At 35.2% G+C, this 26221-nt stretch overlaps 1 protein-coding gene across 23 annotated transcripts in view; it reads left to right on the top strand.

The window, feature by feature from the left end:
* SOX6 (SRY-box 6) overlaps positions 1-26221 on the top strand; it is a 723815-nt gene that overhangs the window by 406275 nt on the left and 291319 nt on the right. For all 23 annotated transcript variants that reach the window (XM_027563370.1, XM_027563368.1, XM_027563367.1 and 20 more), the window contains one exon: positions 16505-16594. In XM_027563370.1, coding sequence (XP_027419171.1) covers positions 16505-16594 — 90 coding nt within the window. The remainder of the gene's footprint in view (positions 1-16504; positions 16595-26221) is intronic.

The raw sequence follows: 26221 nt of genomic DNA, 5'->3' as shown, positions 1-26221 counted from the left end.
TCAAGAAGGATAAACACAAAGAAAAATATGTATCAGGGCATACTAAAATAAATTGCTATAAACTAATGAAAGAGAATCTTAAAAGTCCCCTGAGTGCATTGTTTTTAGTGGGGAAAAGGTGGAAATTATCCCTGACTTCACATCCAAAAAATACAAGTCAGAGACATTGCAATGGCATCTTTTGGAGTCCTAAAAGGAAAAAAATAATCTCGAACTCCACATTTATTAAAAATATACTTCAGACTGGAAGGTGAAATAATGACATTTCAGACAAACAGAAGTTCAGAGAATTTACAGCCAGTGAGTTTTCTCTATGGAATATTTTAATGAAATTTTATTAGGAAAGGAAAATAATTCTAGATGAAAGCTTAGGTTTTTAAAAAGAAATGAAGACTATTAGAAATGGTAAATCTGAAGGCATTTTCTAATAATTAATTTAGAATATAATTTTTTTAGGTATAATTAATTTAGGTATAATTTACTTTACAGCAAAACATGTAACAATGTATTATGGAATTTAGAGCATTTATAAGTAGTATGTTTAAAAACAGCAGCACCAGAGAGAGGGTATTTTCAAGTTTCTTACATTGTATATTAAATGGTATATTACTAGATGATAGACTATTGTAAGTTAAAAATACGTATCTTGACCAACCAATAGATTAATGAAATAAAGAGGTACAACTAATAAACCAACGGGGAGAAAAAATAATTCTAAAAAGTTAAATTAATTAAATATAAAATACAGAAAACATCAAAATGGTAGACTTAAACTCTGTTGACAATAATTACATTAAATATAAATGGACTAATTGTACTAATTTTGAAACATGGAAATTACCAGATTGGATTTAAAAACAAGAATCAATTAATACACTGACTATAAGAAACACAGTAAATATAAAGATATAGATAGGTTTGAAGTAAAAGGATGAGCAAAGATAATGTAAACATTAAGAAAGCTGAAGTGCTTATATTAATATAAAAGTAGACTGTAGAGAAAGGATTACCATAGTTTTAAAAAAGATATTCCGTTATGATTAAAGAGCTCGGTCATCAGGAAGACATAACACTTCTAAATGTGTATGCATCTAAAAACAGAGGCTTAAAATGTGTGAAGCAGAAGTTGAGAAACTGAAAAAAAAAAAAAAAAGACAAGTCTATAATTAATGTTGGAGATTTCAATACTTCTCTCCCAAAATTTGAAAAAAATAGACAGAAAATCCATAATAATATAGAAGACCTGAAAAACATTATCAAACAATTTGACCTAATTGACATTATACTTAGAAATTATAGAAAGGTTATTCTTTTCAAATATATATGCAAATCTCAAAAAATAAAGCATATGCTAGAACATAAAACAAGTCTCAATAAACATATAAGGACTGAAATTATGGAGAGTATATTCCTTGTTTACAGTGGAAATAAATTACAAATAGATAAAATTACAAATAGATAACAAAAATATCAAATGTCTGGGAATTAAAACACATACTTCTAAATAAACCATATAACAAAGGAAAAGAACAAGGAAATGTATAAAATATATTAAACTGAATGATAATAAAAACACATATTAACAAAATATGTGTGATAAAATTAAAATTGTACTTTGAGGGAATTTCATAGCTTTCAATATTTATAATAATAAAGGGTGAAAAGTGACCAATAGATTCAAGGCAAATCCAATAAGATCCAAGATGCTTTATTTTGATGGGGTATGGAGAGGCAAACAAACTGATTCTAAATTCAAATGGAAATGTCAAGGCCGAAGATAGCCAAAACAAATTTGAAATAGAAGAACAAAAATGGAGGACTTAATCTATGCCATTACAAGACTTACTATAAAGCTCAAATAATCAAAACAGTTTGGTATTAGTGTAAGGATAATGAATTAATCAATTAAACAGAACAGAGAATCCAGAAATGGACTTATACACGTGAAATAACAGACTGGATCACAGATCTAAATATAAAACTAGAATTGTAAAGCTTCTAGAAGAAAATATAGGAGAGTACTTCATGATCTTGGTGGAGGTAAAGATTTCTTAGATGAAAACACTAATCATAAAGAAAATAACCTTGATAATTATAATTGGATATGTAATTGGATAACAGCTATATAAAATACTATGACTCCTCACAAGATACCTTGTGAAAATAAAAAGGCATACTGTAGACTAGGTTAAAAGATTTGAATTTACATAAATGTATAAAATATATGTGTCTGTTTATATATATATAAATAACATGTATAATATATAACAAATTATTTGTATTATCAGTTCAGTTCAGTCGCTCAGTCGTGACCCCATGAATTGCAGCATGTCAGGCCTCCTTGTCCATCACCAACTCCCGGAGTTCACTCAGACTCATGTCCATCGAGTCAGTGATGCCATCCAGCCATCTCATCCTCTGTCGTCCCCTTCTCCTCCTGCCCCCCAATCCCTCCCAGCATCAGAGTCTTTTCCAATGAGTCAACTCTTCGCATGAGGCAGCCAAAGTACTGGAGTTTCAGCTTTAGCACCAGTCCTTCCAAAGAATACCCAGGGCTGATCTCCTTTAGAGTGGACTGGTTGGATCTCCTTGCAGTCCAAGGGACTCTCAAGAGTCTTCTCCAACACAACAGTTCAAAAGCATCAATTCTTTGGCACTCAGCTTTCTTCACAGTCCAACTCCCACATCCATACATGACCACTGGAAAAACCATAGACTTGACTAGATGGACCTTTGTTGGCAAAGTAATGTCTCTGCTTTTGAGTATGCTATCTAGGTTGGTCATAACTTTCCTTCCAAGGAGTAATATGTATTATATAAATGCATAATTTATATTGTATAAATATGTAATTTATAAAGTATATATAAGTGTAAAAAACTCTTAAAACTCTCCAAGCTAAAGGCAAATGATTGCATATAAAAATGGCCCAAATATTTGAATAACACTTCACAAAAGAAGATATATAAATGCCCAATAAGCATATTAAAGTGTGTTTTATTCTATAGTCATTAAGGAAGTGTAAATGTAAGTTAAAGCCACATGAGATACCATTCTACAATCACTGCTGCTGCTGCTAAGTCGCTTCAGTCATGTCCGACTCTGTGCGACCCCATAGACAGCAGCCCACGAGGCTCCCCCATCCCTGGGATTCTCCAGGCAAGAACACTGGAGTGGGTTACCATTTCCTTCTCCAATGCATGAGAGTGAAAAGTGAAAGTGAAGTCACTGAGTCTTGTCCAACTCTTAGCGACCCCATGGACTGCAGCCCACCAGGCTCCTCCGTCCATGGGATTTTCCAGGCAAGAGTGCTGGAGTGGGGTGCCATTGCCTTCTCCGTCTACAATCACTAGAATGACTAAAAGTATTAACACTAAGAAGTGTTAAGGAGACTACAAAGAAACTAGGACTCCCATGCATTGTTGATGGAAGTGTAAAATGATGCAGCCCTATGGAAAACCATTTGGCAGTTTCTTTTAAAATCAGATTTATAATTACTCTACTTTTAAAAGCAAGTTCCATTTTTAGAGGGAAAAAAGAGATGTGTATTCATAAAAAGACTTCAGAATGAATTTTCATAATGGCCCCAAAGTGGGAGAAACACACATGTCCAAAAACAGGTGAATGGATAAACAATTTGTGATGTATTTGTATAATGGAAATCTTTCCATTAACAAAAGGAATCAAAGTCCTAATACATGCTGCAACATAATTGAATCTCAAAAATTGTATGCTAGTTGAAAGGATTCATATCCAAAAAGTATTGATGTATACTGTATACTTTCATATTTATAAAATTCAAGAGCAGGCAAAATTATTTTACAGCAATAGAAGTCAGATCCATGGTTACCTGGGTTAGGATTATAGGTAAATGACTGAAAGGGAGCATATGATAACTTTTTGGAAATGTTCTGTATTTTTTTTGTGTGGTGACTGCTACATAAATGTTTAATTTGACAAAATTCATCAAATACACATTTAAGATGGGTGAATTTATTACATGATATATATTAAATTATATGTCAATATTGTTAATTAAAAAAACATAGTTTGTCACTGTTTAACACACACAAAGTGATCTTCTTTAGTATATTAAAGAAATTGTTTTAGTAATTACTATGTTCAGAGCTTAAGTAATATGGAAGAACACAAAGTAGTACTGGAAACATTCCCTGATCATGAAGGAACTTAGTTAGGTAATATGGAATGAACTTGACTATATATTTAGTCATATGGTGATAAAATTGTTAACTAATAGCAGTGATAGATGGAGAAGAGAGAGTTATGAAGTTCAGAGTTAATGAGTTGATACCTGGGAAAAGTATAAAATGCACAGTGCCTGAGAGATAATATGTGCTCAGCAAGTGTTATTTTGCTTTTCAGAGGATGAGAATTTATGCATCAAGTAATGAATCAAGGCATGATCCAGGAGGTGATATTTAATGTAGGTACCACAGAATAGGAGTGTTTTCCATAGGCATCAAGAAGTGGGGAGACTTTAATGTTAGGAAGATGTCATGATCAAACGTTTGGAAGTAAAAAAGTACAAGACATGTACACAAGAGTGAGTTATGTTTGGTGAATTCATTTAAAAAGAACAGTTTTCAGGTAGCAAAAATAGTGGGAGATGAATCACTAGGGTTAGATTATCAAGGGCCCTTAAAACCAACTTGAGTATATCCTTATTTTAAATTGATGTCTTATGGATTATCAATGCATAAATAAAACATACAGGAAGGGATATTTTATCAGTAAAGACTTATTTTGTAATTTTGTTTTATAACATTAAATATAAAGTCAACTAACCAGAACAATGAAGCTGCTTTGATGAACATGAAACTGAAATTGGGGCTTGCTAATCTTAGATGGGAGTTGTGTTTAATGACCTTGAGTTTCTACTTTTGCTATTCTTGTTCAGTCAGTCAGTGGTGTCCGACTTTTTGTGACCCCTGGACTGCAGCACGCTAGGCTTCCCTGTCCTTCCCAGAGTTTGCTCCAACTCATGTCCAATGAGTCAATGATGCCATCCAGCCATCTCATCCTCTGTCATCCCCTTCTCCTCCTGCCTTCAATCTTTCCCAGCATCAGGGTCTTTTTCAATGAGTCGGCTCTTCTCATCAGGTGGCCAAAGTATTGGAGCTTCAGATATCAATTGCATCATGTTCAGAAAATTCTAATTCAGATAGCTAAATAAATAGCAGTCCTATAGTATTTTATCTTAACATTGTTGCATGTCTTTCAATAAAGCAAGAGGCTTATTTCAAGGTTTGCATAATAAATGTTTTACTCAGGTAATACAAGTTAATGTATTGGTGATTTTCAGTGTGTTAAAATTGTATAAAGAATGGTGGTAAAGTGTTAAAGAATCCACTTTGATTCAGTTCAGTTCAGTTCAGTTTGATCTCTGAGTTGGGAAGATCCCCTGGAGTAGGAAATAGCAACCCACTCCAGGATTCTTGCCTGGAGAAGTGCATGGACAGAGGAACCTGGTGGGCTATAGTCCATGAGGTCGCAAAGAGTTGGACATGACTGAGCATCTGTACATGCTGTGACAGTTTTTGTTGTGTTTTTCTTTTTGTTCAGTATTTTTTAAAGTTACAACTGGTTTTTTTTTAAAAAGCCAACTCAATTAGTATAAGCAAAAACCAGAATATATTGGCTTACATTATCAAGAATCACAGGAGCAGAATTTGGCTTTTCTTTTTTGGGATGTAACTATGCTAACATGATACAAAGACTTTTATCTCCCCTCTATCTTTTCCTGTCTGCTCCTCTACTTTTCTTAGTATTTTTGGCATTATTCATTCTTATTGCAGACAAACTCCATGTACCAGGGAGAATAGCCATGACGATCCTAGGCCCTCATGCTTATAACTTTCAACTTGAACATAAGAGAGCCTTTCTGGATAGTTTCAGGAGAGAATTCTGACTGGGTCAAATTCCTCTGTGTCTGGGAAGAGCAGTAGATTACAAACAAGGCAGACTGCAAAGCACTGTGATTGACAACTTCATCAGGACAATATTGGCATTCAGAAATATAACCCAAAGAAATTCTATCAAAAGAAGAAGTGTAAGATACAATGGATGCATAAAATTATTGTTTCCACAGTCCCATGAAGTTTTAAAAAGCAGTTAAATATGTAATTGAAAGAGTAAAAATGAAATCAAACGTTTGTAGAACACACAGAGAAATGTCTCATGTTACATGATTTGAATACCTTAGCCTTTGGCAATGGACAGAAAAGCATCGGTGCACTTACTTCTGTGCACTGTGTACATGAAATAAACTGTGATTTGGAAAGGGTTACTTTTTGAGTTCAACACTATTTTTAAGCAGCATCTTAGCATTTCCTTAGTTGATGATTTCAGGTAAAGAAAGCTCTTAGTTCAGACAAGGTAAGGCGTTATGGAAAATGTAGTGTGGAGGAACAAGAAGAGCAGCATAATGGAGTATGTATGGGAGACGTGGCTGTTGAACACTGCTTTCAGGGCAATACCATTTTTAGCATCCCTTTCTAAAGAACTAGAGTGCTTCACTCCACATCTGAAGAAATTAATAATAGACATAATTTTTTCTATTATTTTTATATTATTGAACATAATTTTTTTCTACTATTTTCTATTACTATGCATCATAATGTGTACATAAGGTGTGATCACTAACCTAGAGCCAGACATCCTGGAATGTGAAGTCAAGTGGGCCTTAGAAAGCATCACTACGAACAAAGCTAGTGGAGGTGATGGAATTCCAACTGAGCTATTCCAAATCCTGAAATATGATGCTGTGAAAGTGCTGCACTCAATATGCCAGCACATTTGGAAAACTCAGCAGTGGCACACGACTGGAAATGGTCACTTTTCATTCCAATCCCAAAGAAAGGCAATGCCAAAGAATGCTCAAAGTACCACACAATTGCACTCATCTCACATGCTAGTAAAGTAATGCTCAAAATTCTCCAAGCCAGGCTTCAGCAATACATGAACCGTGAACTTCCTGATGTTCAAACTGGTTTTAGAAAAGGCAGAGGAACCAGAAATCAAATTGCCAACATCTGCTGGATCATTGAAAAAGCAAGAGAGTTCCAGAAAAACATCTATTTCTGCTTTATTGACTATGCCAAAGCCTTTGACTGTGTGGATCACTATAAACTGTAGAAAACTCTGAAAGAGATGGGAATACCAGACCACCTGACCTACCTCTTGAGAACCCTATATGCAGGTCAGGAAGAAACAGTTAGAACTGGACATGGAACAACAGACTGATTCCAAATAGGAAAAGGAGTACATCAAGGCTGTATATTGTCACCCTGCGTGTTTAACTTATATGCAAAGTGCATCATGAGAAATGGTGGGCAGGAAAAAGCACAAGCTGGAATCAAGATTGCTGGGAGAAATATCAATAACCTCAGATATGCAGATGACACCACCCTTATGGCAGAAAGTGAAGAGGAACTAAAAAGCCTCTTGATGAAAGTGAAAGAGGAGAGTGAAAAAGTTGGCTTAAAGCTCAACATTCAGAAAATGAAGATCATGGCATCTGGTCCCATCACTTCATGGGAAATAGATGGGGAAACAGTGGAAATAGTGTCAGACTTTATTTTTGGGGGCTCCAGAATCACTGCAGATGGTGACTGCAGCCATGAAATTAAAAGACGCTTACTCCTTGGAAGGAAAGTTATGACCAACCTAGATAGCATATTGAAAAGCAGAGATATTACTTTGCCAACAAAGGTCCATCTAGTCAAGGCTATGGTTTTTCCAGCGGTCATGTATAGATCTGAGAGTTGGACTGTGAAGAAAGCTGAATGCCAAAGAATTGATGCTTTTGAACTGTGGTGTTGGAAAAGACCCTTGAAAGTCCCTTGGACTGCAAGGAGATCCAACCAGTCCATCCTAAAGGAGATCAGTCCTGGGTGTTCATTGGAAGGACTGGTGCTAAAGCTGAAACTCCGATACTTTGTCCACCTTATGCGAAGAGTTGACTCATTGGAAAAGACCCTGCTGCTGGGAGGGGTTGGGGCAGGAGGAGAAGGGATGACAGAGGATGAAATGGCTGGATGGCATCACTGACTCGATGGACATGAGTTTGAGTGAACTCTGGGAGTTGGTGATAGACAGGGAGGCCTGGTGTGCTATGATTCATGGGGTCGCAAAGAGTTGGACACGACTGAGCAAGTGAACTGAACTGAACTGATGCATCATAATAGAAAAAAATAATTTTCACCAGGATTTCCCTGGTGGCTCAGATGGTAAGAATCTGCCTGTAGTGCAGAGGACCAGATTCGATCTCTGGGTCGGGAAGATCCCCTAGACGAGGGAATGGCAATTCAGTATTCTTGCCTGGGAAATCCCATGGACAGAGGAGCCCGATGGGCTATAGTCCATAATGTCACAAAGAGTTGGACACAGTTGAGTGACTAGCACACACATAATTATTTTTTTCTATTATTGAGAGCTGCGTGGTAGAAACTATAAACCTGATGTCAAGTAATGATTTAAATAGTCATTTCAGTGAAACCGCACTGGACTGGAGCCAGGACTCTATCACAGACTGTTTGACTTTGGGCAAGGCAAGGTCAGGAAGGTGACTCCCATATCTTGACTGTGTTTCTTCATTCCGAAATGGGGTTTTAGTCTTAGTGATCATTGAAGTCTCAGCTATAGCAGGAGGCTGTGAGCCTCTGATTCACCTGCTGGTTGCCCCTCTTTTCCTATATTGGCATTGGTAGCAGTTGTACTTTGATATACATGCGGGAGGAATTTGGTTTTCAATTTGTGACCCCATGGACTATAGCCTACCAGGCTCCTCTGTCCATGGGATTTTTCCAGGCAATAGTACTGGAGTGGATTGCCATTTCCTTCTCCGGGGGATCTTCCTGACCCAGGGATCGAACCCAGGTCTCCCACATTGTAGACAGACGCTTAACCATTTGAGCCACCAGGGAAGTTCTGATACTTTTAGGTGCTAAGCAGGTTTGGAAAGCAGATGAAAGAGATACCTCCTACCTGCATGTGTAGAACAATGTGAGTTCCATGAATGTATGTTAAGTGCCAGTTTTAAGTGGTCCCTATAAAACATTATCAGACTTTGGTAGGTAAAACAGTACAAAGAGAGAATATTGAACTTAATGTGATGATGTCTATATATGTATTTCTGGCAGCTCTTAAATGTGGGGCTTTCTCTCTGTCATGAATATGTCAAAATTGTGCATCCAAGAGTTCAAATGACATTTTCAATAGCTACCATTGACACACACATACCGAGACACTCACAGTATATTATCTAGTAAAGTGGTTGTAGAATTAACATTTTTCCTGGAAGGAATATATCTGATTTAATGACCAAATCATTTTAAAGCAGCACAACAGAATTTCACAGGAACTAAATCTATTTCTTCACACCGATCATGCGTGTTTTACTCAGGCATTGAGTCATTAGCATGTTTATAATGGTTCTAATTTAGCACAACATTTTCTGAATTTTATCCTTGAGTCATTTACAAATTGTTCATATTGAATAAACAAAGGAAACAGATTGCATTTTATACTTAGTAATTTATCTGAAAGAAGAGGGGAGGGTTAATTGTTTGAAAGTTTTGGTCTGTTTGGGGAAGTGAGCTTGCTTTTTCATTGCTAGGCATAAATGCCATTTCTCATCTTTTGGGGGATGGGGGGGAGGCTATGGAGGAGTAAAATGAAAAATTAGGACCAGGACAAGATTGGCCACTCCCAGAGGGGAGTGTGGAGCAAAAGGGGAGCTGGCACGAGATTATCCAAAACAGTTGGTGCATTCCTTAATGATCAAGTGCTTGAGAAGTCCAGCTCTTCCTGGCAGAGCATCTGTGTTGATGTTTATATCATTGCCCTGCTGTATGGGAAAGGCATGCTTTCTCTCGCTGCTTGGCTAAAAATAGGATGGAATATAGCATTGTATGAGATATTTTAAGATAGCAAAAACATTTAAGAGGTTAAAGGTTTGACTTTTGGATCAAAAAAGATCAGTGGTATAACTCGTGGTGTTCCTTGAAGACTGAATTTTATCTGCAGTTTGTCAGTGATTCGAACTCTTGGTTAGGCGAGTTATTCTAGGTTCGTTTGGTGCAGTCTGAGAAGCCCACTCTACTGTCTTTTCTGTCAGCTTCCCAGCATGAAGAGCAAGATTGAGAACAGCCTCTATTTATACTCCCTTGATCGTATTTGGAAAATCAGTTGTTTCACTGGAGAGAGGGAGAGAGAGAGAAGGAGAGCACGCGCAGTCGTCAGGGAGTGTGCTCTGTACGTTACAGTGACTTCAAAATAAAACTGGCGCATTTTAGTGTCTAATTATTTTAGTGAGCTTGGAGGGTTTTAATTAAAATTTAAGAGTGCTCTTCAAGCTCTCCAAGCTCCAATTTTATCCCACTGTATTGTGGAGCACTTGTCACTGTGGAAAAATGTACAGTAACTGCCATGTGCATCTCTGTTTCCTAATGAAAAATATGAGATTGATGATCAGCAGGGATATAAATATATATTATCAAAATTAGCTGTAAACCAAGGTCAAGGATACTTTTGATAAGTTATCACTGTTCTTTGGATACATAGAAAATTTATTGCCCTTGAAATTTATGATTCCTGTGGTAAAAATAAAAGGGATTGCTTTAAACAAAGTTTAAAAAGCAGTAGGAAATATGCGTACAGGAGGGCAGGCGTTGTTTCTCACTAAAGTATTTTAAAGTTATTTTCTATATCATATTTCTATTGTTTTAACATTTCTAACTTTAAGTATCACTTTGAGGTAAAAGCAATAATGATAAGTGTTTACTTACAGGTAAATTGTTTTAAAGTACAATAAAAAATTTTCCCATTATCCTTTGCTGTTCCCCGTGATTTCGTTTTAGTGATTATTTCTTTATTTACTCTCTTAGACTCTTTACTTTGCTTAGAGTACGAGTTAATAATATTACTGCAACTTTGTTTAATTCGGAATAATTTAAAATTGTTCCTAAAACATCATCATTTAGATTAGGAAATAAATATCTTACTTCAAATTCCTCTTGTGCTGTGAAATTAGTTATTAGCATGATAAAACATTCCTGACTTACCTGGTTTGATACCTGGGTACTTAAGCAGAAACATTGCTTTGCAATCCATTATGCTGTATATTTATAACATGCTAGTTCTGACTTATATCTTTCTTTTTTCCTTAGAAAAAGTTTATTGAAATAGAAAAACTTAGATTTGCAAAGGAAAAGGGAAAACATAGCTATGCAGCTGAGAATTAATTTATACCATATCAAATCCCTTTACATCCTTGGTTAAAAATAAACAAGAACTGAAGTTCAACTCTTAACTTTTGATAGTGGTGTTTTTCTCACATTATTTACAAAAATTGGGTAAGATAAATATAATAAACTCTTGCATTTCATTAGTTATGTATTGTTTTATGGACACATTCTTTCATAGTAATAGGAATTAATTTTGGCATTTTTCACTTTTTTTTTTTTTTAAATCTGGGCAAACAGTGCCACATGTTAAACCTGAAGACAGGGAAGAAGACTGTGGTAATGCTGAATCTGCCAGCCCTGTGTTATCAGTTAGAGGTTCCTTGGCCATTTTTTGGTTTGTTTCTAAAGCATTTTTGAACCCTGTATACATCAGGAGTTAAATGAGATCTTCTGTGCCCCACACCATTTTTTTTTTTTTTTAGATGGGCTATGTCAATCAATATTTAATGTATTATTTAAACACAACAATAACAAATTCATTCCAGATCAGCAAAAATAACATATTGTTTAAAGATAACTTATATTTCCCCAAAATAAAATAATTACTGAGTAGAATGGCATCATTTTACATGTTTTCGAATCTCATTAATATCTGCCTTAATAGAAGGCAGGTGGGTTTTCATTTCTGCTTCTATATACAATCTGCAGCAATATCACATGTAAACTCCATAACCTTGTGAAAGAAAGAGAGAGAAAAAGGCAAATAATGTCTTAGTAGTATTACAAAAACAGTTTGACTCCACAGACCTCTTTAAAGGATTCTGTGGCCCCTACCATCCCGGGGTCTCAAAGACCACACTTGGAGCTCCTGCTGTAGGGGAACACAGAGTTAGGATTCAGACCCTGTGAAGTTAAATGTTAAGTGGATGGAAAATTTCCAAGTGATATCTTCTTTTTCCTCACTGGGCCTCTGTGTGGCCCCCAATATATTGTCTTTACCAACTGAGCTATCACGGAAGCTCAGTTGGTAAAGAAACAAAAGAAAAGTTTTTGGATTTTTTTTTTTTTTGACAGCTTTAATTTTTTAGCACTTTATTTTATTTTATTTTTTTTTTTGATAAATTTAACGCCTTTTATTGCCATACCTCATTTTACTGTGCTTTGCTTTAGTGAGCTTTATAGATACATGTTTTTTTGTTTTTTTTTTCCTTGTTAATTTTCTGTTTAGTTGATCTATCCATAAGTGTGAGTGGGGTATTAAAGTCTCCCACTATTATTGTGTTATTGTTAATTTCTCCTTTCATACTTGTTAGGATTTGTCTTACATACTTCGGTGCTCCCATGTTGGGTGGATATATATTTATAATTGTTATATCTTCTTCTTGGATTGATCCTTTGATCATTATGTAGTGACCTTCTTTGTCTCTTTTCACAGCCTTTGTTTTAAAGTCTAATTTATCTGATACGAGTATTGTGACTCCTGCTTTCTTTTGGTCCCAATTTGCATTGAAAATCTTTTTCCAGCCCTTCTAGGTTTACATTCATTTTTAATATGTACGTATGATGGTGACACATACTATAATGTTGTAGTTTTTTAATCTTAATTTCCAAAAGGTATTTTAATTAGCTGAATTAGTCTTCTTCTAATTAGCTGAAGACAACTCAGTCAAAATACTAAAATTTGAGTAGTCAAACTCAGATAGTGAAATACACTGTATATTTTTTCATTGTTTTGAGGACTGTGGCACTACCATAACTGCATTAGATGTTTACCAGTCAATCATGGAAAACATATTTTCCTGTGCAGTGGTCCAAGAATTCTGGGTGATGTTTAGTTCTTTTTTTCCATTTGGAATCCTGCATGAGTACTGAATTCAAACATGGGCTTAATCTTTCCCTGTACATAATGCAAACTGGACTTCTTTACTTATTTTGACCTCTTTGATTTTTTGCATTTGTGCGTGGTCAGAAACGGGCAAAGTCTGATCTGATGAACTGCCTCTGTAAAGCTAGAGTCCTAGTAATATAGTTGAAGTATGTGGCACAAGGAGGATGAATACTTTATTTTTTATTTTTGTCCTTACCTGGATATTATTTTGAATGGTAAATTTAAAAATATAGATTTCATTTAGTTTTATCTATTATATATGTCCTCGTTTCAAGTCAGAAACATCTTGGTAGAGTCAGTAGTATCCTCTGCCTATGTAGCTTTTAATAACAACCTGCATCTTCTGGACTTTCTTCCCTCGCCTTACTTGTTTTATATTACATTATGGAGTGTGCTGAGTACTTATTGTGTATGTATGTCCTTAGAGGGCTGGCAAATAGATTTTAGGTGAGAAACCTGTTTTTCAAGAGATTTTCTCACAGTTTTGAATGTTGATAAAGTGGTATGTCGTGACTCTTATTGCCCTGTGGATAAAGACAATCAGTGATCGTTACTGAATATTTTCATGAGCTATAGACATGCAAAGATTGCTTTATTTTTTTCTTTTCAGTTTCTTCTACTGAAATGAGAATTTGTATAGCTAGATTAACTCAGCATTATGGTGAGGATTAATTTTCTAATAGAAATGTGAAATGTTTTGAATTTATTAACCATTTAATTAATGACTAACTCTTATATAAAGCTGTGTCTTCAAACATATTTGATAAATATTTGAAATATATGTTCATGTTGTCCATATAATTCTGTTTTCTCCTATGAAATTTTAGCATTCTTTTCCTGGAGCTCTGAAAGATTTCAGGTCTATTAATAGAAATGAGAGACATATTTTAGCTGTTTTACATTTAGTGTATATCTAATCCTGGTTCGTGAACTTGCTCTGAATTTTCGATCATTACTAGTAAATTGGGATTTTGTCTTGATCATTATAATATGTTAACTCTACTCAAATTTTAACCACACAAGTTATGCTTTAGCATTTATGTCAGTGATTACCAGTTTAGTATGATGTTGTAATATATATGAAAAAGTTTTTTTAAAAAGTAACAAAACTGAGTAGGAGAGGAAGTTGAAGACATTTTGTTGATTATTCTTACATATGACCTAATGTTATATCCAGAAATTTAAACCTGACTAGAGAAAAAGTAATCTCTGATAGAAAAAAGCAGAGACATTACTTTGCCAACAAAGGTCCATCCAGTCAAGGCTATGGTTTTTCCTGTGGTCATGTATGGATGTGAGAGTTGGACTGTGAAGAAAGCTGAGCACCGAAGAATTGATGCTTTTGAACTGTGGTGTTGGAGAAGACCCTTGAAAGTCCCTTGGACTGCAAGGGGATCCAACCAGTCCGTTCTAAAGGAAATCAGTCCTGGGTGTTCATTGGAAGGACTGGTGCTAAAGCTGAAACTCCAATACTTTGGCCACCTCATGTGAAGAGTTGACTCATTGGAAAAGACCCTGCTGCTGGGAGGGATTGGTGGCAGGAGGAGAAGGGGACAACAGAGGATGAGATGGATGGATGGCATCACCGACTTGATGGACATGAGTTTGAGTGAACTCCGGGAGTTGGTGATGGACACGGAGGCCTGGCATGCTGTGATTCATGGGGTCACAAAGAGTCGGACATGACTGAGCGACTGAACTGAACTGAATCTCTGAGAGGCATGACTTTGAAGAATTCCTTCTTGACCCTCACACCTAACATTATCTTTTCTATGACTTTTGCCTAGAAACAAAATATGTACAGAACAAAGTATATACCTTGTTTCTGAATTAAAATCCAAGAGACTATTTTGGAAATTAAATGCAAACTGAACGTATGCATATGCATAGAGACCCTCTTGGCAGATCACTTAGAATTCAATTTTTAATCAAAGTGGTAGATCATTTGTTTAAAAGAAAATAATTAATAGGAAAGCCTGGAAGAAAAGGAGGAAAGGAAAGAAGGGAAGAAGTAAGGGGAGGAGCAAGGAGCTTTCACTTAATAGAATCAAGCTGACTTCTTTTTAGAAAGAACTTTGGCTCCTGTGATAGCTAGTTCTTCATCAGCCGTTTACCAACACACTGATCTGGATTCCATCCATTTCTTGATTGACTGATCATTTCATGGACAAATGTTAATTGTTTTCACCAATATGTTCTAACCATGCAGTGGTTTTCTCATCTCTTACCCAGGGGCTCACTGTCTTTGCCTAAGCTTATCAAGTTTCTGAAACCCTTTAGATCCATCTTAACCTTACTGTCATTCTGAAAAATTCAAGGAGGACTTAGAAGTTGGAGAAAAAATGAAAGGGAAAATGCTAAAGAGATAGGTACTGATATGGGAGAGAAAAAACATTTGGAGTTGAAATAAGTTTTTAAATATAATTTTAAAAAGAGGTTATCAGAATTTTGACACTTGGAATGTTAAAGTATAATGGGAGTATGCTTTGCACTAAGGATTGAGTATTTAAATCTGCTCTCCCTTTTGGAAACGTGGCCTGTTTATTAAAATTTGAGACTTATAAGATGCATGTAAGTAGTTATAAGCAGTAGCTCTAGTTTCAAATCTACCTGATCAGAGAAAAAATAACTCATTGATAAAAATTTGATAATTATTAGAACACTCTAAAATGTAAACTTCTGTAAGCTTTATGAATCTTATAGAAACAAGTGTAATAACTTCCAAAATCTAGTATGCTGTTTAGAAATGCAGTAGGTCAAATAGCGTTTAAATACGGATCTTCTTGAAAAGATCACGCATCTCTATTTATATAAAGGTTTTAACTGTTTCTATTACTGGGAGACAGAGAATATCTTGGTTATTTTCTTTGTATTTTACTGTAAATGAATATTTTACAAAAGTTGCCATCTGTGTATTTCTTAAGGAACAAGGAGTTACAGGTTGATTCTTCTCTTCTCACTTGAAAATTTGTCATTCTTCCTTGAACAGCACACAAATTTTGCTTGGACTTAAAAAAAAGTCACCTGAATTAAAAGGAATAATATCTAAACCTAAGCTTGTAGAAAAAAGCTCCTTGTTCTGTCCTATTAGTCTAAAGAAATGATAAATGCTGGCTGAATATTAATTAGCCAAAATTATAATACCAAGATAAGATTATTGAGCATTGTCTTTTTTTCTCCTGGGAATATTGTAAATGATTTTCCAGCAAAAAAAAATTTAGTTGTGGTATTTTATAATAGATAGAATAATATACTTGTCTATATCCTTGGTTAAAGCGGCAAAAAAATCTTTGATCATTTTTGAATGATAGAATTTCTCCATTAACTCCATAGACTTCTATATTTGTAATATTTTAATACTTATCTAAAACATGTATAATATTTTTAATACTTACTTTTTTATTTAAATAGATTCCTCCTGCATGGAAAAACTACTTTCAAAAGATTGGAAGGAAAAAATGGAAAGATTAAATACCAGTGAACTTCTTGGAGAAATTAAAGGTACAGTATACAAAATATCAAACATATCAATGTAGAAATGTTATTTTGTACCACAACACATCTGCTTATCTTCTGTACCCCAACATTAAATTCTTACTTCTAATATTTATATTTAAGAGGGTAAATATACAATGTGTTCCTGAACTTTTATTCTTTTGTAATGTTTATAGAATGAAATTTTTCCCTTTTTACAGTCTATAAACATATAACTTACAGGACACACTACTTCATTAGTCTCCTCCTTGGCACAGAAGGAAAACAGTAGCTTTAGCTGTGCAGTGCTTAGTCACTCAGTTGTGTCTGACTCTTTGCCCGCCAGGCTCTTCTGTTCATTGGGGTTCTCCAGGCAAGCATATTGGAGTGGGTTGTCATACCCTCCTCCAGGAATCTTCCCGACCCAGGGATTGAACCAGGGTCTCTTGCGTTGCAGGCAGATTCTTTACCAGCTGAGCTACCGGGGAAGCCCATAGTTTCATTTGCTGAACAAAAAAGTATGAAAACAATGTTATGTCAAAAATGAACAAATTAAATAAAGATAATTTTAGTCCTTCCTTTTGAAATTATAGTAGCTTAATTGATGAATCCAAATCACTAATTTGAATTTTTTTTCTGGTCAGAAATGATCAGGGGGTAGTAACTATAACAAAGGAGTTTATAGAATGTGCTATTTATATTTATGACTGGATTCTGAAGCCTGGTTCCCTGTTCAAATTCTGGCTGTGTCAGCTTACTAGATGAGTGACTTGGGGCAAGTCATTGAAGGTTTCAATGTTTTGAATTCCTTGTATCTAAAATGAGGATAGTAAAAGTACTTGGGCTTCCCAAGTGGTACAGTGGTAAAGAATACGCCTGCCAATGCAGGAGATGCTGGAGATGCAGGTTCAATCCTTGGATCAGAAGATCCCCTGGTGGAGGAAATGACAACCTAATCCATTGTTCTTGCTTGGAAAATTCTATGGACAGAGGAGCCTGGCGGTCTACAATCCACGGGGTCACAAAGAGTCGGACACGACTGAGCACACACAGCAAAAGTACCTACCAAGGCTCATTAAGAGAATTAGTATATGTAAAGCTTTTAAACGGCTTGCACTTAAGGAAACCCTCCTGAGGGAAAGTTGTGCTTGTTATTAACTGCCCATAGGATCTTAGGTTAATTAATCTCAAATAGATTTCACAGAACTTAACATTTCATGATCTCTGACCTGGCTGAGGATGAGCATCCTTATTTTAAAGATAATTGATTGGCATTATTATTTTGAAACAAATTAAGAGGTGGGCAGTCCCAATCCATTACAAAATTAACCTGCCCTATCAGTTAAGCAGTTATACTTTTTGCCCAGCTCCCTCTTGTTGATTCTTTTATGGAGAGGAAGTACTGTATGAAGTACTGAAGTAGCTTTTGTTATTGTGGATAGAATCTGTTGTCATTAATTACTTTTCTCAGTCATCCCTTACAGATAGTCATTGCTCTATCTATCACTCTGTCACTTAAACTGACAATTTGAGAACTCAATTACATTAGTTTTCTGAATTTATCAAATGACTTCAGGTGAATATTCCCATGGATAATGTCTCATTTAAGATGAACATTTGGTGATAACTATCTGATGAAAATTTTATTTTGAATTTATTACAGAATATTGCCTAGTATTCAGACATGTTATATTCAACTCAAATGAAGAGAAAGAGTAGTCATATCTTTTCCAAGGAATAATTAATAACATTCTATTAACTAATGCAGTATCAAAATCAAGTGGAAAGTGGGTAGTATTTTTGAATTTCACTGCTTCTGTTTTGAACTCATAGAGGCTATTTGCTATTTTGGAAAAGAAAAAGAAACTCAATTTATAACTGACGTGTAGAACCTCATTAGTGACATATTCTTTATCCAGCTGCAATAACATGGTGTGTGCTACTTTGCACGTCATTCTCTGTTTTCTTCCCTTTCCAAAGTCATTGGTTTTATGACAGTGAGTACAGAAATGGTTTATGCAAAGGCAAGCTTTTGCCAGTGTGAATGATGGGGGTCTTGTTTTCTCTCAGTAACGTGGAAGCTAACATTTTATTATGTTATGATTCAGCATCAAGTTTTTATGATTTGGGTTATCTTTCCAATCCCACTTTCTATATTTCTTTATTTTTGATTCAAAAATGCAAAACTGTACTAGCTTTGTGTAGTCAAAATCTCAAAAGTGAAACATGCAAACTCAGGCTTTTCAAATTCTTTAACTTTTTGTTTTTCTGGATTCTGTTTGTAAAATGTGAACTTTTGTTTGTGTGCTGCTGTTTTTATGGGCATAGAAGATAAGATTCTTACCAAATTTTTCATTTTGATTTACTCTACATCAGTCTCTGTTTTTACATCTTTATATTTTGTCAGCATAATCGTATGAAAAGATTCCAAAAATATGATAAAAGAAACAAAAAAATTTAGTTCAAATAGCATTCAAGTAGTTTGATTGAGCCACTACTAAAACTCAACACACACTTTTATTGTAGGTGAGATCAAGTCAGTTATTAGTCACCAAAATTGGTTCTAATTATTCAGAAAATTTAGGGTGATTTAAATACTATCTCCAAGAAAAACACACCTGGAGCATTTCGTGGTGTTTCAGTGGTTAGCCCTCCATTCCTCTACTGCGAGGGTGTCGAGTTCTATCCCTGTTTGGGGAACTAAGATCCTGCCTGCTATGCAGTGTGGCCACAAAATAATTTTTTTAAAAAAGGGAAAAGAAATGAAAACCATACTACTATGGTTTAGTGTATCTTAGCAATGTATATTTATATATTTCATTATTTTCCCCTCATTATAAAATTCATATGTATTATAAAAAGAATATAAACACACCTAAAGGAAAATATAATTGTCCTTTAATTCTACCTATATTATAGTGTATATCCTTTCCATTTTAATGTGTGCATATGCCTTAGAATTATTTTCCCTTAAAATTCGAATCATCCTTTTACAATTTTTTGTAATTTACTTTTCCCACTTAATGATATATTATGAATTTCCCTATAATTAGGTTGTCTTCTAAAATATTACTTTTATTTGCAGCAAATATGATATAAAGTGAGGTTCTTATAATTTGACTGAGACTGTTATTCAATATTTAAGGTTTTATTATTTGTCATTATAAAGAAAACCTTGAATATGGCTAACTTTTTAGTATTTTCAGTGTTATTTAGTAATTATTTTCTTAGGATATAGATATATTCTGAAAAAGTGAAATTACTGAGTTGAAGGATGTGTTCTTTTTGGAAAGACTTTTTGTTCATATTGCCACGTAGCCCTTCAGATAGAATATAGGGTTCTGTGCTCTCACTAGCAAGTATTTCCTTGCCATCTATGATTATTTTAAACATTCCTTGCCAGTTTGATAGGGGAATATAACATTGTTGCTGATATATTTTGAACTCATTTGATATTGACTGATAATGAGAAGTTTTACATAAATTCATTTGGATTAAATATCTCTTCCTTTGTATATTGTCTGTTTATGTTGTTAGCCCATTTTTCCTTTAAAGGATTTGTTTAGTTCTTATGGTTTCATAAGACTCTTTAGTGGTACTGGCCTTTCTTTGTCATATTTGTGTATTTTGTCATTTTCTTTACTGTATGGTTTTGTCGTCAAATCTTTTCCTCCCTGTTTTAATGCTCTTTTTTACTTTTTCTTTTTTTTTTTTTTCTGTTTGGGGTTTGTTTAGAAAGGTTTCTCCCAATCTAAAATTATATTCTACTGTATTTTCTTCCAATTCTTTGACTATATTTTTATACACTTAACCCTTTCATTCCTCTTGGATATATTTTGATGGATAATGTAAAATTTTTTTCTTAAGCAGTTAACCAAATATCTCTGTATCATTTATTAAATAACCCATGTTATCCCATCTGACTTGAAATAACCTCTTTTATTATATATGGATTGCATATTTGCAGCCACTCTCATTTTTTAGCTCTTTTCCATTTATCTTTCTATCTAAACTTCTAAAGTGCTAGGCTGTGTTAATCACTGTAGCTTTATAGTATTTTTGAACAGTATTGCAAGACCTCATTCAAAATTTTTCTTAAGGTGCTTGTATACTTCTGTGAAATTTACCTTAGATTTAGAAGTTGTTAACTAAAATTGCAAAGTGATTTTTTAAAAGATTATAAAACTATAGGGTAGCTAAAATCTTTTTAATGTTGAATCTTTCCATTCCAAATAACTTATTCAATCAATTCTTTTATGTTTCTGAACAATGTTTTGTTTCTTACATATAGATTCAGCACATTTCTTTTAATATTTCCTCTACAATATTTAATTTTTTATTTGTGAATGTTATATTTTTCATACTACTCTCTTTTTGTTACTATATTTAGGGATGATATTGCATTTTGCTGGCTCATTTTATAACTTCCCTTTTTGTCAAGCTTGTTAGGTCTAGTCATATTTCAGCTGATGTGTTTTCTCCTCTTTTGGGGCAGTTATTTGTTCCTTTTTTTCACCACTTCTTTTAATACACTGCCTAGAATGTCAAGAATAATATTGGGGAAAACAGGTAATAGCAAGTATTTTATGTAGTTTTTAGTTTATGGAATTGTGTTTGTTTAGTATTTCACCATTAAATATTATATTGACTATTGATTTAAGATATTTTTAATCATTAAAAATATTCTAGTTATATTTTATTAGGAGTTTCTATGATAAATTGTATTTTAGTTAATGGTATATCTTATTGGTTTTTGTTTCTCAAATTAAATAATGAAATAAACACATTAGTCATGGTATAGTCTTGTTTTAATGTACTTCATACTTTTATTTGCTTATATTACAGTTGTTGTTTTTGCATCTGTATTTGTAAATGAGATTAGTTTGTGTTTTTCTTTATTTTTGCTATCTTTGTTAATATTTAGTACCAGAGTTGTGAAATTGAAAAGCATATCCTTCTTTTCTATGGAAGATGGCTATGTAAAACTATTCAATAGATAACATCTTAGTGAGAATCTGTTTTTATATTCTTTGTGTGTCCTTTACCCTAAAGTGTTGTAGGCAGCATATTATAGGCTCTTTTCTTTTTTTTTAGAATCTTATCTACCATGCTATACCTTTTGATTGGAGAATTTAGTGCAATGACATTTAAGGTAATTATTGATTTGTTTTGTTCAGTCACTAAGTCATGTCTGACTTTCTACCACCCCATGGACTGCAGCATGCTAAGTTCTTCTGTCCTTCACTATATCCGAGTTTGCTCAAATTCATGTCCATTGAGTCAGTGATGTTATCTAACCATCTCATTCTCTGCTGCCCTTCTCCTTTTGCTTTCAATCTTTTCCAGCATAGGGTCTTTTCCAATGAGTAGGCTCTTTGCATCAGGTCCTGAATATTCACTGGAAGGACTGATGTTGAAGCTGAAACTCTAATACTTTGGCCACCTGATGCAAAGAGCTGACTCATTGGAAAAGACCTTGATGCTGGGAAAGATTGAAGGTGGGAGGAGAAGGGGATGACAGAGAATGAGATGGTTGGATGGCATCATCAGCTCAATGGAAGAGTTTGAGTAAACTCTGGGAGTTGGTGATGGGCAGGGAGGCCTGGTGTGCTGCAGTCGATGGGGTCACAGAGTTGAACATGACTGAGTGACTGAACTGAACTTGCATCAGGTGGACAAAGTATTGGAGCTTCAGCATCAGTCCTTCCAATGAATATTCAGGGTTGATTTCCTTTAGAATTGACTGGTTTGATCTCTTTGCAAACCAAGAGACTCTCAAGAGTCTTCTTCAGCACAATTTGAAAGTATCAGTTCTTTGGTGCTCAGCATTCTTTATGGTCCAACTCTCACATCTGAACCTGACTACTTGAAAACCCATAGCTTTGACGATACAGACTTTTGTTGGCAAAGATCTGCTTTTTAATATGCTGTCTAGGTTTGTCATGGCTTTTTTTTCCCAAAGAGTAAGTGTCGTTTAATTCTGGGCTGCAGTTACCATCCACAGTGATTCTGGAGCCCAAGAAGATAAAATCTGTCACTGTTTCCACTTTTTCTCCATCTATTTGCCATGAGGTGATGGAACCAGATGCCATGATCTTAGTTTTCTTGAATGTTGGAGATTCTAGCCAACTTTTTCATTCCCCTCTTTAACTTTCATCAAGAGGCTCTTTAGTTCCGCTTTGCTTTCTGCTGTTAGAATGGTATCATCTTCATATTTGAGATTGTTGATATTTCTCCCAGAAATCTTGATTCCAGCTTGAGTCATTCCGCCTGGCATTTCATACGATGTACTCTGCATCAGTTCAGTCGCTCCGTGACTCTTTGTGAGTCCATGGACTGCAGCATGCCAGGCTTCCCTGTCCTTCACTCTCTCCCGTGGTTGCTCAAACTCATGTCCATTGAGTCCATTATGCCATCCAACCATCTCATCCTCTGTCACCCGCTTCTCCTCCTCCCCTCAACCTTTCCTGGCATCAGAGTCTTTTCCAGTGAATCAGCTCTTTGCATCATGTAGCCAAAGTATTGGAGTTTCAGCTTCAGCATCAGTCCTTACACTGAATATTCAGGGTTGATTTCCTTTCAGATTGACTGGTTTGATCTTGTTGCAGTCAAAAGGACTCTAAAGAGTCTTCTCCAGCACCAGAGTTTGAAAGCATCAAATCTTTGGCACTCGGACTCCATGATCCAGCTCTCACATCCATACATGACTACTGAAAAAACCATAGCTTTGACTAAACAGACGTTTGTTGGCAAAGTGATGTCTCTCTTTTTTAATATTTTGCCTAAGTTTGTTATAGCTTTTCTTCCAAGGAGCAAGCATCTTTTAATTTCATGGCTACATTCATTGATTCTAACCTTTGCTTTTTGACCTGCATACATGTTTCTCAGGAGACCAGTAAGGTGGTCTGGTATTCCTATCTCTTTAAGAATTTTCCATGGTTTGTTGTGATCCACAGTCAAAGGCTTTAGGTAGTCAGTGAAGCAGAAGTAGATACTTTTTCTGGAATCCCCTTGCTTTTCCTATGATCCTGTATATGTTGGCAATTTGATCTCTGGTTCTTTTCTAAATCCAACTTGTACATTTAAAAGTTCTTGATTCATGTACTGTTGAAGCCTAGCTTGAAAGATTTGGGGCATTCCCTTCCTAGCAGGTAAAATGAGTGCAATTATATGGTAATTTTTGAACAGTCTTTGGCATTGCCTTTCTTTGGGATTGGAATGAAAACTGACCTTTCCCAGTCCAGTGGCAGCTGCTGAGTTTTCCATATTCACTGACATATTGACTGCAACACTGTAGCAGCATCATCTTTTAGGATTTTAAATAGCTCAGCTGGAATTCCATCACCTCCACTAGTTTTTTAGTAGTAATGTTCCGTTTAGGTCCACTTGACTTCACACTCCAGCATGTCTGGTTTTAAGTGAGTATTGTGGTTATCTGGGTCATTAAGACCCTTTTTGGTATAGTTTTTCTCTGTTCTTGGCACCTCTTCTTAATCTCTTCTGCTTCTGTTAAGTCCTTTCCATTTCTGTCCTTTATTGTGCATAACTTTGCTTGAAATGTAACCTTGGTATCTCCAGTTTTCTTGAAGAGATCTCTAATCTTTCTCATTCTATTGTTTTCCTATCTTTCTTTGCATTGTTCACTTAAGAAGGCTTTATTATGTCTCCTTGCTATTCTCTGCAACTCTGCATTCAGTTGGGTATATCTCTTCCTTTCTCCTTTGCCCTTCTTTTCTCAGCTGTTTGTAAGGCTCAGACAACCACTTTGCCTTCTTGCATTTCTTTTCCTTGGTTTTGGTCACCACTTCCTGTACAATGCTATGAACCTCTGTCTATAGTTCTTCAGCATTCTATCTACCAATTAGATTAGATTCTAATCTCTTGAATCTATTTGTCCCCTCCAGTGTATAATCATAAGGGATTTGATTTAGGTCATATCTAATAGGTCTAGTGGATTTCCCTACTTTCTTCAATTTAAGCCTGAATTTTGAAGGATACTGGAGTGGGTAACCATTCCTTTCTCTAAGGTATCTTCCTAACCCAAGACTGAACCATGGTTTCCTGCATTGCAGGTGAATTCTTCATCATCTGAGCTACCAGGGAAGCCCATATATACATACTCCATCTTCTTTATCCATTTATCTGTTAAAAGGACTTTTAGGTTGTGTCCATATCTTGACGCCTATAATTAATGCTGCTATGAACATTGGGGTATATGTATCTTTTTGAATTAATGTTTTCATTTTCTTGAGATATATACCCAGGAGTAGAATTGCTGGATCATATAATATTTCTAGTTTTTAGTTTTTTGAAGAACCTCCTTAGTGTTTTCTAGAATGATTGCACCAATTTACATTCTTACCAACAGTGTACAAGGGTTTCTTTTTCTCCATATTCTTGCCAACTTTGTTATTTGTATTTTTTTTGATGACAGGCATTCTGTCAGATGTGAGATGATACCTCATGATTTTGATTTGCATTTCTCCAATGATTAGTAGTGGTGAGCATCTTTTCGTGTGCCTGTTGGCCATCTGTATATCCTCTTTGGTAAAATGTCTGTTTAGGCCTTCTGCCTGAGCTTCTCTGGTGGCTCAGATGGCAAAGAATCTGTCTGCAGTGTGGGAGACATGGGTTCAACCCTAGGTCAGGAAGATCCTTTGGAGAAGGGATTGGCAAGCCACTCCAGTATTCTTGCCTGGAGAATCCCATGGACAGAGAAGTCTGGTGGGCTGCAATCTGTGGGGTTGCAAAGAGTTGGACACAACTGAGAGACTTACACTTTCATGCCTTCTGCCCATTTTTTAATTGGCTGATTGGTTGCTTTGATATTGAGTTGCATCAGCTATATGTATATTTTAAATATTAACTCATCAGTGATATCATTTACAAACATTTGCTCACATTCAGTAGGTTGTCTTTTCATGTTGTGATGGTTTCCTTTGCTGTGCAAAACTTTCAAGTTTAAATTAGGTCTCATTTGTTTATTTTTGTTTTTTGATTCCTTTGCCTTAGGAGACAGACTCAAAATATATTGCTATAGTTTATGTCAAAGAATGTTTTTCATATTTTTTTCTTCTAGGAGTTTTATGATTTCTGGGGCTTCTCTGATAGCTCAGTCCGTAAAGAGTCTGCTTGCATTGCGGGAGACCTAGGTTAGATCTCTGGGTTGGGAAGATCCCTGGAGAAGGAAATGGCAACCCACTCCAGTATTATTGCCTGGGAAATCCCATGGATAGAGGAGCCTGATGCGCTCGCTACAGTCCATGGGGTCACAAGAGTTGGACACAAATTAGCGACTAAACCTACCTACCTTACATTTAAGTCTTGAATCCATTTTGAGTTTATTTTTTATATGGTATGAGAAAATGTTCGAATTTCACTATTTTCCATATAGCTGACCAGTTTTCCCAACACTACTTTTTGAAAAGACTGTCTTTTCTCTATTGCATAGTTTTGTATCCTTCATCGTAAATTAGTTAACTGTAAGTGTGTAAGTTTATTTCTGGACTCTCTCTTCTATTCCATTGACCTATGTGTCTGTTTTTGTGCCTGTACTATATTGTTTTGGTTACTGTAGCTTTGTATTATAGTTTGAAATTAGGGAGAGTAATATCTCTAGTTGTGTTCTTCTTTTGTAAGACTATTTTGTCTGTT

This window comes from Bos indicus x Bos taurus, chromosome 15 (genome assembly GCF_003369695.1).
Source record: "Bos indicus x Bos taurus breed Angus x Brahman F1 hybrid chromosome 15, Bos_hybrid_MaternalHap_v2.0, whole genome shotgun sequence".
Classification (NCBI taxonomy): domain Eukaryota; kingdom Metazoa; phylum Chordata; class Mammalia; order Artiodactyla; family Bovidae; genus Bos; species Bos indicus x Bos taurus.
The sequence above is the reverse complement of the archived record's forward strand: the minus strand, read 5'-3'. Positions and strand labels throughout refer to the sequence as shown.